This window comes from Mastigoproctus giganteus, chromosome 2, assembly GCF_048544385.1.
Source record: "Mastigoproctus giganteus isolate SK-2022 chromosome 2, ASM4854438v1, whole genome shotgun sequence".
Taxonomy (NCBI): Eukaryota; Metazoa; Arthropoda; class Arachnida; order Uropygi; family Thelyphonidae; genus Mastigoproctus; species Mastigoproctus giganteus.
The window spans coordinates 228929685-228947893 of NC_143576.1; the positions used below are offsets into that span (position 1 = coordinate 228929685).

General features: G+C 39.4%; 1 protein-coding gene across 1 annotated transcript in view; it reads right to left on the minus strand.

Moving 5' to 3' along the window:
• The window catches only part of LOC150090216 (ankyrin repeat and FYVE domain-containing protein 1), a 199065-nt gene that overhangs the window by 121160 nt on the left and 59696 nt on the right, over positions 1-18209 (minus strand). The window contains exon 6 of the mRNA XM_090369021.1: positions 12830-12979. Within this exon, the coding sequence (XP_090225147.1) occupies positions 12830-12979 (150 nt within the window). The remainder of the gene's footprint in view (positions 1-12829; positions 12980-18209) is intronic.

An 18209-nucleotide genomic window follows, 5' to 3' on the forward strand; every position in this document is an offset into this window, starting at 1 on the left:
GAATTAAATCCCACAAGAGGAGCCTAAAGTTGACTCCAGACTGGAGTGTCTGCCTGGCTGCAAAGTGGAAAGCCTGGTGAACAACACCTTGCACTGGCATGGAGTCCCCAGCCTTGCCTGTGTACTGACCCCCTCCTCCATTCTCATCCAAATTAACTATGGATGAAGGCAAACTTGACATTCCCAATGGTTCCTCTATGGCTCAAGTCATGTGGATTTGGACAGAGCTAGTTTCATTTCACAGCAGTTGAACAGGATCACCTCAGCTGCCAGAACTAAGATAATAACCAAATTTGGTTATTATCCGCTCCACTGAGGATAATAAACCTGAGTCCAGTGAGGCCATCAAAAATGAGGTCATGAACAAGTTAACATCACAGATGAAAACCATATGTATCAAGAATATCTGCAAGATAAGGAATCCGGGGATTATTATTGAAACAGCCATCAGGGAGGAGGCTCAGCCCATTATGACACCCACTGAAGTTACTAGTATTGGCCTGAGGGCAGAGGTCCCTCATAAGAAAGCCCCCCATAGTTCTCTTGGATGTGGGACAAATCTCTTACCCAGAAGGAATTGGTAGAGGAGATTTACCTGAGGAAACTACAGGACTTCCTAGACGGGTGGGTGGGCCCTCACCCAGAAACTACTACCCAGATATACAACAAAATCAAGATCAAACTTCAGTTGCAGATAGATAAAAGAAATGTCCCCAAGAATAAGGAATATTCTAAAATCGCAAATATGTCTACATGGATGATGATGAAGTGCTGTACGAGATCACTTTCTCATCACAAAGTGCTTAAATGCCTCCGATTTGGCCATATCTCCCACAACTGAGCACAAACTGGGATGACCCATTGCCACTGCACCAAAAAGGGTCATGACTTTAAGGATTGCCTCAAAAAAAAACCTGTAGTGCATGCCACTGCAAACAGACTAAACTTCTGCCTGACCATTCAATCAGAGATCCACTGTGTACAGTCTTTCTCAAGGCCAAGAGAACTGTCCAGCAAAACACCGGTCATGGCACAACACCATAAACAAAACAGCTGTGTTCTCAAACTTCCTACAGATTAAGGGACAGCATTCATGTTCAGTCATTCACCAACTGACGCTTTTTTTTTTTTTTTTTTTTTTTTTTATGTAAACCCCACAGTATTTAGTACCGTGCTTGTGTTGGAATTTGAGAAAACGAAAGAAGATATTTGTTGACATTACGTTGAACTTCTGTAGACTGTAATTTTCAGGAAATACGTATGAAGGAAGGTTGTTCCAGAAAACAGCAGTTGAATGAATAAACAAGGAAGATGAAAAGTTGGTTCTGTGAGTTTCAAGTTGGACAGTAAATGGATGTTGGCTGGTGGCGGCACGTGTTCGGACTGTTTTGAAAGAGAGAGCGGGAATTATAGAAGCCAATTCAGAAGAACAGTGCCCATGGAAGTATCTGTAGAAGAGGCATGCAGCAGAAACAGTACGTCTATGAGACAGCAAGTGGAGAGACTCTGTTAGAGTTGAATCATTAATTAACCTAACTGTCCTCTTCTGAATGGAATCAAGAAGCCTGAGAGAGAGGTTTTGGGGGCACAACCCCAGATGTGGGAACAATATTCCATGGCAGGGCGAATTTGCGATTTATACAGAGTGAGCAGCTGTTTGAAAAACAAGTAACACCGAGAGCGAAAGAGAAAACCAAGTTTTTAAATGCAGAGAAAACAATATTTGTAATGTGCTTGTGCCAAGAGAGATTAGAAGTCAGGGCAATCCCCAAAACAGATATATCATTTTGCCTAGAAATCGGAGTGTCACTAAAGATAAGCATAGGAACAGAAGAATCCTTTTTGCGAGATATAAGAAAAGACTGAGTTTTAGAAGGGTTGAAATCAACTAAGTTGTCTTTGCCCCACTGGAGAATTACCTGAATATTGGCATTTAAGGAATTGGTAGCAGATTTTCGAGAAGTTGGAGCTAATTGAATAGAGCAAGGTTTCTCAAAATGAAAAGTGGAATGCAATGTGCTATCATCGGCAAAACTATGGATAGGATTTCCAGTCAATGGAAGAAGTTCATTAATATACAAGAGGAAAAGAGTGGGGGAAAGAACTGAACCTTGAGGGACACTGGCATTAGTGGAGAAGTTAGAAGACAGAAAGCCATCTACCATCACCTTCAGTGAGCGATCAGAGAGAAAACTGGATAACCAATTACTAAAAACAGTTGGCAAACCATAAGATGGAAGCTTGTTTAGAAGACCTTTATGCCAAACACGATCGAAAGCCTTTGAGATGTCAAGAGCAACTACTTGTGTTTCACTGAACCTTTCCATTGAATTAGTCCATAAATGGGTAACATAAGCCAGAACATCACCAGTGGATCGACACTGATGGAATCCATACTGGCGATCATTGATAAGATGGAAGGTTTCTAGGTAGTTTAAGAGTTGGCTGTTAATTGATTTCTCCATTACTTTAGAAAGAGTAGAAGTAATTGCAATGGAATGGGAGGGATTTGTCACCCTTTTTAGGAACTGGCTGGATATGAGCAAATTTCCAAGCAGAAGGAAAAACACCTTTGGAATAAGAAAGTGAAAAAAGGCAGCAAAGAATAGGAGTACGTAGAGGAGCACAGGTTTTGAGAACAAGTGGAGAAATACCATCGGGACCTGGAGCTTTCTTAGCATCAAGATTCGTCAAAATCCTTTTGACGGAACACCACAGGAATGCACTGAATGGACCATGTTGGGAATGGTGGGAGGTGTTTTACCAAGATCATTGATACATGAGTTGGAAGAAAAATGGGATGCCAGCAGGTCAGCTTTATCCTTGGCTGAAGTGACAACAGAACCATCTGGTTTGGACAGAGGTGGGAGCAGAGATGGGCAAAAGTTGCAGCCAATAGCTTTGGCAAGGGACTAGAATGCTCAGCTACCATTAGGACAAGAAGCAAGTTTTCTACTCTTAGCCTGTTCAAACTCTAGTTTGGACTGATTAATAACTGCATTACAATTGTTGCGAGCTTTGGTGTAGGCAGAAAATGAAACTAAAGAATTAGAAACAAGCCAATTACGATATGCAACATTCTTCTCTTGAACAGCCTTAGCACATTTATTGGAAAACCAAGGTTTAGATAAAATGAAAGATTTTAAAGTGGAGTGTGGGACAAAGGATTCCATTCCTACAAGAATAATTTCACTGACACGATCTGAGCAAACGTTGACATCAGAAGTTTTGAAATAGTAATCCAACCAAGGAAAAGAAGAAAAGAAATCTCGCAGGTCATCCCATTTTGCATTCTTGTAATACCAAACACGAGGTTGGGAATAGCCATGAGATAAAGGCTCCATTGGAGAAGAGACAATCACCAAGTCGTGATCTGAAGTGCACAAAGGACCTCTCACTTCAACCGTGTACTTAAGAAGGGTTGTTTTTGAGAAAAAGATAAAGCGTGTTGGCTGTATGATTAGCATTGTCTGGTATTCTTGTAGGTAAATGAACAATCTGTGCAAGGTCATTAGTAATTGCAAAAGCCTCAGCATCTCGACCTGCTGGGTCGGTGTGACTAGAAAACAGAAGCCAGCTGGAGTTGTGAACATTAAAATCACCAAGGAAAATTACCTCACTGTTAGGAAAGTTGGACTGGAGAAAGTCAAGTTGCAAAGGGAGGAAGTCAAAGAGCTCCAAGTGATTAGTGGAGTTGGGAGAACGGTACAGACAACAGATGAATTTGACACAATGAGGTAGAGAGATTTTAAGCCAGAGAAGATCAAAGAGAGGAGATTCCAAATTGCCAAGTCTCTGACAGGGAATATCAGAACGGACATATGCACAAGTACCACCTTTGAGGCGAAAGGAATCATACAGCGAATAATTTGGGCATCTGAGATGAGCAGTAGTTGAATCAACCGATAACTGAGATTCTGTCAGGAAAAGTACATTGGGTTTGGCAGACTGCAAGTGGAAATGGACATCGTTAAGATTAGAATTGAGACCACGTATATTTGTGAAATGAATTAGGAAGTGCTTGGGAGGTTTAGATCTTTTCGCAGATAAGCTTGCTCTATTAGTTTGACAATTCATGGTGTATTCAATAGTAAAAAAAAGTGGGTGGTACATGCTGTATGAAGTAATGAAATTTTTGGATATGGCGTGGTAAGGGTATATTCTTACCATGTGTAATTCTTACACATGGTAAGAATATACCCAGATCCTTGACATAATGTGACTTTGGCAATGCTCCCCCGCATTCACACTACTCGGACTCCCTCCAGTCACTATTTGGCAGAGTAGAGGTAGCAAGATTATACACTTGCTGATCCGGAAGCCTCCTAGAGAGTTACCAATAAGTTTGGTCTGGTGTACTAACTAGCGGCCGGCCTGCAAACAGTTTTAGAGCTGTACCCTCGAAATGTAAGGATTATTGGATCTCGCCACGATGTTCATCATAACCTCAAGTCATCAATCATACTGCATGATGGAAGAGATAGGGAAGGGTTGACCGGAACTTAGCTCTAGAGACTAAACATGGGTTTCACCACTTCAAGCCTCCAATAAGCAAAGTGGTGTTATTGCACTGGTTGGTGAGAGTCATCTACCACCTAGTACTGCCTGGTAACAAAGAGAGGTGGCATTCCTCCATGTGGTGTGGGCGCCACACCTCGACCCCTGCTTACGTTGGTTCGCACCTGGGTGGTCACCCACCATGTACTTGTTCATGGAGGTTATACCCAGGATTACTAACAGTCTCACCATCGTGAAGGTGCAAGCAGAGAATTTGGCTGTCACAGACCATCTGGACTTTGCCAAAATTGGTCCACTTGACTTGAGTGTCACCCGAATATCAGTTCCATCAGCGTTTTAGACTCCCAGGAAGCAAGTGCAGCTTGTCTGGCATATCTGAGAGAATGTCCGGAACAACCTCAAGGACCTTAGCTTGTTACTAAAGAGAAGAATATTGACATACTACTCATACAGGAACCCTATACCCATTCTGCCAGAATATGAGACTACCCCAGAAGTTAGAGGATAATCGAGTGCCTTAACAGAACCCTCTGGGCAGCCATTACTGTCAGGATCGCCCAACTCACTGTCACCAAGATCAATTCACTTTCCACCCCTATTGGTGTTTGTGCAGGTCTTGTCTGAACTTGGCTCACTCCATCTTATATCTTTTTTCACAAGACCACATAACGACATAACTGAAACCATTAGTTACCTATAGATGGCTCAGACTTTGCTCTCTCCAACCAATGTTCTGGTTTGCATGTATGCAAACTGCCAGCATTATGGCAAAGTGCTACTCCTGATCAAGTGGGCTCCCACCATGGACACAAGATCGAGAATTTCCTTCTTAACTTGCCACTTGAAGTACTCAACCAACCAGGAAATCTTGCTACCTTCTCAAGCATGCCATGAGAAAGTACAATAGATATTGTACTTTCTCTATGACACTTGCTAACAGGTCTGTGGTGCGGAACTTCCATGACTGGAAAGTTCAAGAGGCTTGAATCACATCTGTCCTCGGGCTATCACATATGCCCTTGGTCAGACGGTGGACCAAGGACAGATAATCCACATTATCTGCTACAATATTAAGAGCGCTAACTGGGATCAATTCTGTATCTCTGTTGAAAGCCAGCTGCCCAGTGACTGCCCAACTTTGCATGAAAACTTGACCATTGACCAGGCACTTATGTGTGATGTTTCCTCGCAGGCCTGTAATGCAAAACTCAGATAAAGAAATCCATTCACAAATGCTGTTCCTTGATGGAGTCTGGAACTTGAACAACTCCGACAGGTAGTAATGCACAGTGTGAAGCTTATAGGAGACAGCATAATGTCAACATCAACTTGATCAGAAAAAGAAAGCAAGACTCTTGGCAATCCCTCCTGCTGGCAACACTGACCCCCGGGGAGCTGCCTGCCAGATTGTGACTGATAAGCTTCTGGGGGTGGGGGTTCTCAACAGTACTACTGCTCAAAATGGAGCAATGTCAACCACTTAGACCCAATCCTTGATACTCTTTTTCCTGTGGATGATTCCCCTCCCACTGAAGACCAGCAACATATCTGTACAGAAAACTCCAATTACTATAGCCAAGACTTGGAAGAACCCTTCACGACTGAAGAGCTGAGAGCCACTTTAGATAGGATACACAAGTGCCCCTCAAGAAGATTGCCTCCATCCACCCAAACCATCTCCTCAAGCTATATAACAAATGTGAGTCTTTCTGACCCCTTGAAGAATGCCAATGTGCATCCGATCCTCAAATTTCTCGATAAACCACCATCACACCTAATCAGTCTTACTGTCCAACAGTACTTCTCTTGGTCTTTGGGAAACTCTTTGAGCGTCCTACCTTTACTCACATCTCACTATAACTCCAGGAATCTGCAATCATTCAAGCAGTTTGGTTTTAAAACTGGCTGCTGCACCACAAATGTGATTACTCAACTCCTCTCTACTAGTGTGATGAGAAGTACCTCTTAGTAATCACCAATGGCACCAACGATTGTCTCTGGTAGCCATCCATTCTCAAGCATTTTGCAAGGCTCAGCTCCCCAGCAATCTTTACTCCTGTATCAAGCACTACCTGCAGGATAGAACTATCTCTCTTACAACTGCCTACCGACAGACTACCTCACATGTCACCAGGGACTGTCCACGAGGCTGTTCTGGGTCCCTTCTTGTGATCCACTGTCTTGGATGGCTTTTTTGCCTTGGATCTGAGTGGATCCAATGTGGATGATTTGATCCTCACTGTGCCTGCAAACTCCAGAGCCATCCTGGAAGATGGCGCCAACACCACCATCTGTGTACTTCACTCTTGAACCCAGGAAAATAAACTAACCATTTCACCAAGGCTATTCTGCTCAAAGTAAAACTCAGCATCGACAGACTGCCTGTGATCAAATTTGGAACAACTTCCATTAGTCTTGTCACTGAAATAAAATATCTTGGTATAATAATTGACAATAAACTCATCTTCACCCCTCACCTGACCTACCTTGCCACCATGATTAGAAAGTATGCTGGAATGCTTAAAAATAGCACAACCCAACACTACACTCATACATACACATTCTGGCCTTCACCATCATCACAGAGCTACAATGCGTAGTTCGGGGAGACACCCAGTAACAACTAACATTACACTATGCTGCCACTTTATTAGGTACACCCCTGCTGTGCACGCAAATGGTCTGTCACACAACGTTGCAAGTCACATGATCACAGTTGTGATTATAAATGCAGCAGAACGACCTTTCTAGTATCAGTTAAGCGTACAAACTGTAGCAAGAATGGGGAAAAGGAGTGATCTAACTGACTTCGAACATGGCATGGTAGTAGGTGCAAGACATGCTAGACAAAGCATCTCTGAAATGGCAGTTCTCCTGAACTTTTTATGCACCTCAGTTTCAAGGGTGTATCGAGAATGGTGCAACGAACAGAAACATCCTCTCAACGGCACTCCTGTGGAAGAAAATCGCTTATTGATGAGAGAGGTCAGAGGAGGATGGCTAGAATTGTGCAAGCAAACAGATGGGACACAATGTTGCACATCACGTCAGAATACAACCTTGGTGCGCAGAACAAAATATCACAATGGACCACTAGTTGCACTTTGTCGCACGTGGGCCACAACAGCCAACGGCCACATCGCATACCTTTGTTATCAATGAAGAACAAGAGAGCATGCCTCCTGTGGGCACAGCAACACCAGCACTGGACTACCGATGATTGGAAAATTGCTTGGTCTGACGTGTCGAAGTTCCTGGTGGATCATGTTGATGGAAGACTCAGAATATGGCAAAAACAACATGAATCCATGGACCAATCATGTCTGACAACTACCGTGCAAGGTGGTGGGGACAGTGTTATGGTGCGGGGAATGTTTTCTTGGCACACGTTGGGTCCACTGATACCCACAGATTCATGTCTGAATGCCACATCATAACTAAACATCATTGCTGACCAAGTGCATCTGTTCATGTTGACAGTTTATCCCAAGTCAGATGGTTACTTCCAGCAGGATAATGCGCCAATGCACAAAGCCCGAATCACTATGAAATGGTTCCAGGAACATGACAATGACCTCAATCCTATTGGACATCTTTGGGATGAGCTGAAAAGGGCTGTTCACAGCAGGCATACACCTCTGTCGAATCTCAAGAAACTGCGTGACACACTCATATCTGCATGGTACTCCATTCCTGCAAAATGTTTTCAGCATCTTGTTCAATCCATGCCTAGATGAATTCAGGCTGTTTTAAAGGCTAAAGGAGGCTCAACACACTACTAGGTAGGTGTACAGAATAAAGTGGCAGCACAGTGTATGTCACTATGCATAAGGCAATGGTTAAGCCACATTCTTGAGTACTGCAAATAAGCCCAGAAGCCTCATTTTATGAAAGATGTGGATCTCTTAGAATGAGTGCAGAGGAGAGCAACCAGATTAGTAAAGAACACAAGAGGTGGAGAGCATTAGCATTAGTAGAGGCATACGATGCAAGAAAGAAAGCTTAAGCAGCATCAGCAAAAAAAAAAAAAAAAAAACCTTCACATTTCACCCCTCCATTCGTTCCAAATGCCTGTCCAGCCCAGCCTTAAATTTATTTAGGCTATCAACTTCCACAACAAAAGATGAAAGTCTATTCTACCAATCAACTACCCGCTGGCTAAAGGCAAATTTCTGCACATCTATTCTACAACTGTCTTTCCTCAATTTGAATCTGTGCCCCCCCCCAGGTTCTTAATCTGAGAAAGAGGAAGAATCCCATCAGCATTCCACTTACTCAACCCATTCAAGGCCTTATGCACCTCAATCAGATCACCTCACAGGTGCTGCAATTTGCAGAACTTAAGCCTTTCTTGGTAAGAGCACCCCTTTGTTCCCCTTCTTTGTACTCATTCCAGCAACTCTACATTCTTTCTAAAATGAGGCCTCCAGACCTGTACACAGTACTCTAGGTGTGGCCTGACCATTGCCTTGTATAACGGTATGTTGGTATTTGGTTTTTAGGAGCATTAGCAACTAAGGCCATATTGCTCTGGGGTATGCGGTGGTCATTCCCTGACCTTTCTGCATCCTCCGTATTTGGTGGTGACGGGCTCAAACCCAGGTCTAATCAAGAAGCGTGCGCTACGCACTGCTGCTCCTTCCCACTTGGCTACGGAGGCGCCCTTGTATAATGGGATAATTATCTCCCTGTCCCTGCTAGCAAAATTCCTATATATCATTGACAAGACTCCATGACCTGCCCTGTCAGTGAACTTCATATTTGACTGCACAATTACTCCCAGGTCTTTTTCACATTCCACTTCCCTGAGTGTAGTACCACACAGTTGGTACTCGGTTACTGATACTCATATGCAGTACTCTGCATTTGTCAATGTTAAACTTCAGTTGCCACTTATCAGTCCATTTGCCCAACTTATCTAGATCCAGTTGGAGTAGCATACTATCTTTACTGTTGTTAACAACCCTGCCAATCTTTGTATCATCTGCAAACTTGGACATTAAACCTGATATACCCTCATCAATATCATTGATAAATATACAAAACAACAATGGGACCAAACCCGAACCCTGGAGAACTCCACTAATAATAACATTAGTCCAAGAAGAGCAGTGACCATTGGTTACCACTCTGTTGTCTCTCATTCAACCATTCCTTTATCCATTGTAGCAACTTCCCTTAATGCCATACCTCTCCAATTTGTACAGCTAGTTTCAAAAGCTTTCCTGAAATCCAAGTATATAATATCAAAATTATTTTTGGCATTCAGTTACTTCCACATCATAGTATCCAATCAAATTGGTCAGACAAGACCTCCCTTTAACAAACCATTCTCTGTCTTAACTATTATTGCAGTCTTGTCTAGATGATCCTGCAATGCTTCTTTAACCAGTGATTCCATTATTTTCCCAGGAACATAAGTTAAACTAACAGGTCTATAGTTACTTGTGTCACTTTTGATCCCCATTTGTGAATTGGTGATACATTTTCACACCTCCAGTCCATAGGGACCTCCCCTGAGTCCAAGGAAGCTCTCATAATTATGGCTAAGGGTTTCTTACTTCCCTTGCTGCCTCCCATAATATAATTGGATAGATCCCGTCTATCCCAGGTACCTTTTTTATGTTTAACTTCAACAATTTCTCCTCCACTTTGCTCTCGGTTATTGCTAAATCACTTAGCTCCCTGTTAGAGTTTGATAAACTTCTGGCAGTCCCCTCATTGAATAACTACTCATGTGTGAATGTAGATGCAAAATACTCATTCAGTTTGTTTGCTATCTGAGCAAGATCATCAACAGTCGAACCATCGATATCAAGTGGTTCATCTGATTCATCCCTATCCTTCTAGAGTTTACATAAGTAAAGAACTCTTTGCTGTTTTTCTTTGCATCCTTTGCCAAGGATTTCTCGTAATCTGCCTTCACCTGCCTAACCTCCTTTGTGACTTGATTACAGACTAGTTTATATCTTCATAGGCTTCTGTGTCACCTGATACTTTATATGCATCCCATACATTTTCCTTCTCTGCCATGAGCCTCATTAGTTCATTTGACATCCATATAGGCCTAAACCTTGAACAGAATTTCTTACTTGGAATGAAAAGCCTAGTAGCCTCCAAAACTAAGTCCCTGAAGGGCTTCCTATTTAGAATTCAATGTTGGTAACATCATCAATTGATCCCACTGTACAGAATTTAAAAACTGTTCGAGACCCCTGTAGTCACCTTTATGAAAGCAAAAGCCCTTCCCTTTAGCCTTGATGATAGTTACATCTTTAAATAATTCCCACATCAGTACACTGTGATCACTGTCACCCAGTGGTTCCTTTATCTGCAAATTCTTAATGCATGAATAATCACTGCTGATAATCAGATCAAGAGTATTACTCCATCTGGTTGCCTCTCCAACATGTTGCTGAAGAAAACAGTCATCCAATAAATCCACAAAAGTGTTGCTAGTGAGTGAATGTTCAACCCACAATTCCCAGTCGATATCTGGAAAGTTAAAATCCCCCATTATAAGACATTCTGATTTACTAGCCCACTATTTCTCTGCACAATTGCTCTTATATTTATCAGATTCATTAGGCCTATAACACACACCTACTCTCATTTTTCCTTTCCCAGTGCTTATGTCACAACAAACAAACTCAACATTGCATTGTTCACCAACATCAATTGGATGCACTTCCATAGATTTGTGTTTCTTAACTAACAGCATAACCCCTCCTCCCTTCCTGTCCTGTCTATCTTTTCTGTACACATTGTACTCACTAAATTCCAATTCTGCACTGCTTATGTCTGTGTGACACCACGTCTCTGATATCCCAACAATATCTGCGCTTCATGTCTTGACTAGCACTTCAAGCTCATCAAATTTATTAACTATACTCCTAGCATTGATGTACATGCAAGTATACATGCACCTGTTTCTACTCTTAGTTACTCTAACAGCCTGTGTATTTAATTGTTCCACTGTGACTTCCAGCAGTCCTGGAAATCTCCATTGCCTTGCTTTCCAGGCTGCTGCTCAATTGCATTTCAATAGAAGCAGTGCAGGAATCACTTTTGCCTGTGGCCAATATTAACCTTTTAATCTGTGTATCTCCTCCCCGGCCAACCGGGCTAGCCGGGTGGGTAAAGTGCCTGCCTAGCAACCCAAAGGTCGCGGTTCGAATCCCGCCTCGGGCTTGGATCAAAGTACTGCAAAAGCTTGGGAGGTGCATTATAGCCACAGAAGCTGATGCTCCAACAACTACCAAAAAAAAAAAAAAAAAAATCCTTCCCCCCCCCCCCAAGCTAGCAGTTTTCCGACCCAACTAACACTGTCTCAATAGCATCAGCAAATATTCTTGCACCCTCTCTATTTAAGTGTACCCCATCCCTGTAGAAGCAGTCTCTCCTGTCAACAAGCACAGAGCAGGCCGAAAAAAAATTCTATCCCTTGAGCCTTGCACAATCTCTCCCCAGGGTTGAAATGATCGAACAAGGCTCTCATCATATACTCCCTCTTTTCGTGTCTGGGCAGAAATGCAGTAACTTTTGTGGTAACTATTGTTACCACAAAAGACTGGATCTGCAATTTTCAGTGCTTAGAAACTAGGCACTTACAGGAAAACTTAATTGAGATGTTTAAGGTTTTAAATAGAGTGAGTAAACTTAATGATGACATTATAAGGGGTCACTGATGGTAATTTGTTCCTGTTGGAACAAACTACCATCTGGTTTGTGAAAGCGGGTAATTTGAATAAATTTAAGGAAGAATTAAGGGGATGGGCATTACTGAGGGGATGGGCAGTAAACATTTTTTTTTTTTTTTTTTTGCCAATGCTATATAACTTGCTTCCTTGCATCATTTGATAACTTCTACTGTGGAGTAAAAAAAAAAAAAAAAATTATATATATATATATATTTTTTTTTTTTTTTTTTTTTTTTTTTACTTCACAGCAGAAGTTATCTGCAAGACTTGTAATGTAAGGTGAGGTGATGTGTTGTTTTCTCTCATTATAAGTATTTCCTTAATCAAATGCATATAGGTCTGCCTGTAGTCCTTGCTATGTCAGTATGCAAGACTGCATGGGAATACTGAAAATGCATTTAAATGTGTCACAATACCAAGTATAACAACAACAGATTTAAATAACAGCAAATATAATAAAAAAACTTTTAATTTTAAATTTGCACTATGCAGCAACTTAAAAGAGTTAGTTGCAATGCATTTAGCTTCTTCAATCTATGCTAGAGAAGTTAAGAAAAATTATGTGCAAGTCATTTTAAAAATTTCATTTTTGAAAAACAAAACTTACTTACCTGAGAATCATATTCAATAAGGTACAGAAATACAACATCCTCTCTTTCTATTCGAATGGCAGTATGAAGAGGATACTCGCTTTTAGTCTTAAACATTTTATATAAGAGTGGTGCACTCATGTGAACAAAATCGTCTCTGGTGAAATCATCCTGGAAATGTATTTGGTGATAAGTTTTTTTTTTTTTTTTTTTCTAATTCACATTAAGAAAAATCTTTAATAAAAAGTCTCTAATACAGCAGTAACACAAGGTGAGAATTAAAAAGTTTCAAGATTGAATTTGTCAAATAAACCTGAACATCAAATAAGCAAAACTTTTTATTTTGTAATTAGAATATTCAGACTTTTTTTATAGTAGGTAGCATTTTGGTTGCATATGAGTAAGGTTTATTTTTATTTCTTACTGACAGTAATCAATTTCATATAATTATTTTTCAGAATGAATGAACAATTTTTTGAACAAAGATCTACAAAATTTTGCTTTTTATTGAAGAAATCAGCTTTAAAGACTAAAAATAATTATTGAAGCATAGGTGAAAAAGCTGTATCAATAGGCATGATATCTGAATGGTATAAATCAGTAAAGAAAGACACAATATCACTGAAGATGCTACGATGTGTATGAGACTTTGCATGCTAACAAATCACAAAATTGTCTCCTATCTCATATTAGAAGCATTATTCGATGCTTTCATCAAATAAGAATTGAAGACAGCCTTTCAAACTGGAATATCATATGGTAGTTTCCAAGCCATCATATCTAACATTTTAAACTTGTAAAGATTATGCAACCTCTTGTTCCCACGTTTTTTGGGCATATCAGAAAGAAACAGGAGTTTAACATTCAAAAGAACTGGTTGAAATATGTAATTATAATCCAGCATTTCTAAATTGTAAAATGTCACAACAGCAACAAGAGATGAAACAACCCAAAGACAAATTATCAATCTCCCAAATAGAAATCTTACAGAAAAGGGGGGGAAAAAAAAGGAAAAAACTGGACAGGTCTAAAGATTATGATAGTTATTTTTTGACTATAAAGGCATAATTCATTATTAGTCGATATGAGACGGTCATATTGTTAATAAGACACAGAAATCATAAGTGCTTAAGAGAGACAATCAGAAGGAAGATACCTGATCTGTGAACGAGCAAAAATTGGAATTCACTCCATGACAGTGCTCCATCTGATAATATAAGAATAATATTTTTCCAAATATTCTTTATTGCAAGATCACATGAATGTCAACTTGCACTATGTGATTTTTTTTATTGTTTTCTGAAACTAAACAACTCATTAAAGAGAGAGTTGCAGATTTTCTTTTCCCATCAGTTATATAACTGATGACAAAAAATTCATATTATTTTGAAACCTTCTGTACATAATTATTGGGAAAGATTATATTTGTTTAAATAAAAATACAGTTTTGGAACTTTTGATCATACCCTATACAAGATAAATGCACTCATACAAACTAGGTAGTAAATATATATAGAAATATAAAATCGTAATATGTTAATTTATTAAAACGTACTAGCAACATGTAGTGTGAAAGTAAACTATAATGAGACCCAAACAACAACGGAAAAAAAAAAAAAAAAAAAAAACAAGAAAGATTTTTTTATAACATATCATTACAGCCAAAGAGATTCAGAAATCTGTACTACAGTTTTTAAACTTTTCCAATGTGAATGTCTATAATTACAATTAAATGTTAGCTACTGACCTACAGAAAATCGAAACAGAAAGGCAAGCCAAGTTATGTATTCTCATATTATGATTGCAAACTTATTTCAGTAACTTTCAAAGAATGAAAATGTGATAACACCCACCAAGCAGCATCAAAACAATGGTTAAAATTAAAAAAAAGATGAACATATGCAAAAACATGAGAAAAATTATACTATTGTTCCAAGTTTGAAGCCCTCACTATAGCAAGAGTTTTATATTTACACACATTTCACTTGTTAGTCCTGTATAATTTTCCTATTATTTAATGTTATTAAATTGATAGTATGCTAATAATGCTTGTTAGGCTGTACTTATAATAAATTACTTTCACTGTAGGTTAAAACTGCTGCTTCTCAGTATCTTAAGATGCATTCCATTTCAAGAAAAAAATGCTTATATGATGAATACAGTATTTAGCACTACAATATATTTACAATTTATTAATCATTTTCTTACAATTCATTCAAGGGAATACATGAGGCAAATAATCAGAAACCTGAAACGCACAATGCTGCAAGGAGTTCCATACAGTCATTTTTGCTTATCATTAATAAAATGTGGCACACACACACACACCTTGTAGTACTCCAAGTCCTGAATTATGAAGTGCATTATTTTTTGTTTAAAATATTTCCACTTCTTTGCTTGTAAAACAATTGCTTATACAGTTTATAGTAATGGTAATAACTTCTCCCTAGGGATATACTAAACCATCCTCTAAACTAAAATAAGCTACAAACACAGAGGAGGACTGGAATTCAATATGAGGAAATTAGACCAAAAATCCCCAAGAAAAAAATGGCAATTCCCTTCTCAAAGTTTTTATATACATAGGGTATATGACTCTATGGATCATACGCCCCATGGCACATTCAAAGAATAAATCCAATATTACTAATACTCACATTCTGGAAATAAACAAAATACAGACCAGCATACTTAACGTGGAAAATACATTCAATTGAAAACAGATCACTATGACCCATTCTTCCTATCCAAGAAATCTACATACAGTGTTCCATAAGTCTGGAACTACTATAAGCTATGTTTCTTTTCTTCTCTTTTTGTTGCAGATGTGACATGTTACATGTACAAGTTGCTGGCAAAATTCAAGATGAGGTCAATGTCAGATAAAAAACACAGTGGGCATTCAAGGAGAATTTCTAGTGCTGCACTCAACCCAACCTATCTCTGTATTGCATGTCTACAGAAAATGGGTCATCAAGCTCCTTACTCACTACATCTTTAAGAGAAATCAACAACGTTCTTATAAACTGCAAATTCTTCAGGCTCACTCATTGATTGAGGAATGCTGAGAGGTATAAAAAAATAATAATAGTAACTATACCTTTCAGTAATGAGGCTAATATTTGTATGTCATTTACTATGCCCATCATATCCAAGACGGGCAAGATAAATGATATATTAAAATGTCCAAATACTGAATGTGAAGTTCTTTGATCTGATAGTAAAAGCAATCTGGTGGCAATAAATGCCATTTTCAAGCTTTTTTTCATTGTTCCATTTTAGATTTAATTTATCATTCTACAGATACTTCCATGGGCACTGTTCTTCTGAATTGGCTTCTATAATTCCCGCTCTCTCTTTCAAAACAGTCCGAACACGTGCCGCCACCAGCCAACATCCATTTACTGTCCAACTTCAAACCCACAGAACCAACTTTTCATCTTCCTCATTTATTCATTCAACTGCCGTTTTCTGGAACAACCTTCCTTCATACGTATTTCCTGAAAATTACAATCTACAGAAGTTCAAGTCCAATGTCAACAAATATCTTCTTTCGTCTTCTCAACCTCCAACCCAAGCACGGTACTAAGTACTCATCATCATCATCAGCCATTTTCAATCCATTGCAGGATGAAGGCCTCTCCAGCAACTTTCCAGTTGCTTCTGTTTTGAGCACTGGACATCCATTTACTACCCACAAACTCATGAATTTCATCTATCCATCTCCGCCTTTGTCTTCCAGGTTTTCTTCTAGCTCCTCTTGGATACCATTCTGTTATTTTCTTAGTCCATCTGTCATCATGTCTTCGAGCTATGTGTCCTGCCCAAGACCATTTTAGTTCTTTAGTTTTGATAAGAATGTCCTTTACTTGAGTTTGTTGCCTAATCCATGTGTTTCTCTTCTTATCTAACAGTCTTATTCCCAATATGATTCGTTCCATTCTTCGCTGTGTGGTTCTCAGCTTCTCTTCCATTCTTTTGGTGAGTGCCCAAGTTTCACTTCCATAAGTCATGGTGGGGAGTATACATTGGTCCATTATTTTACGTTTCAGACAAACTGGGATATTGCTCTTCAGTATGTGACTATATTTCCTGAATACTATCCATCCAAAATTTATTCTTCTCTTGACTTCCAGCCATTTATCATTATTACAGCTAATAACTTGTCCCAGATAAGTATATGACTCCACCTTTTCAATTACTGCTCCTTCAATCATTATGTCTCTTTCTGTGGCATACTTGTTCATCATTACTTTTGTTTTAGCCATATTCATCTTTAGTCCAAAATCCTTACTAGCTGTGCATAACTGATTAAGATTTTCCTCTAATTCTTTGGGATCATGGCTTATGACCACAATGTCATCTGCAAATCGCAAATGGTTTAGGTACTCTCCGTTCACATTGACTCCTTTCTGCGACCAGTCTAATCTTCTGAAAGCTTCCTCAAGGGCAGCAGTAAACAGCTTAGGAGATATTGTGTCTCCTTGTCGAACTCCTTTCTCAATTTTAAATTTCCTACTGTCTTTGTCTAGTCTAATAAAGGAGGTAGCACTCTCATATATTTTCTTCAAAATCATAATATATGGGGTATCAATGCCTTGTCTTTCCAGTGCCCGAAACATTGCCTTATGCTGTATGGAGTCAAATGCCTTTTCGTAATCCACAAATGCCAGGCATAATGGTGTTTTATATTCATTTGCTTTCTCCATTAGCTGTGATATTACATGAAGGTGATCCATAGTTGAGAATCCTGTCCTAAAGCCAGCTTGCTCTTTCGGTTGATTCTCATCCAGTATTCTTTCTAATCTGTTAGTAATGACCCTTGTGAACAACTTGTAGATGTGGGATAACAAGCTAATTGGTCTATAATTTCCAATTTCTGATTTATCTCCTTTCTTATGCAGCAAAACTATGATTGCATTATTCCACTGCTTAGGCGTCACACCTTTTCTAATGCACTTTGTGAAGAGCCTTGCCAGTTTTTGTGTTATGTCTGTTCCTCCCAATTTTAACAACTCTACAGTAACTTCATCTTCCCCCGGGGCTTTCTGATTCTTCATTTTCTTCAATGCATGTTCTACCTCATCAGGAAGAATATTGGGTATGTCGTATGTGTTGCTACTTTGCAATCCATCTTCCCCACTGCTGGCATCATTCCCCTGCTCCTTGTATAATTCTCTATAGTAGTCTTCTGCTATTTGAATTATGCCTTCTCTGCTGTTTATAAGTACACCATCGCTATTCTTCAGTTTCAGTATCATTTGTCTTTCTGTATTACTGCTCATGGCTGCTGTACTATAGGTTCTAATACCTCTCGTGTTTGGGGTGCACATAAAAAAAAAAAAAAAAATCAAAAATTCTCATCCTAATTTTAAGATCTTTTTTGTTTATTTTCAGGAAG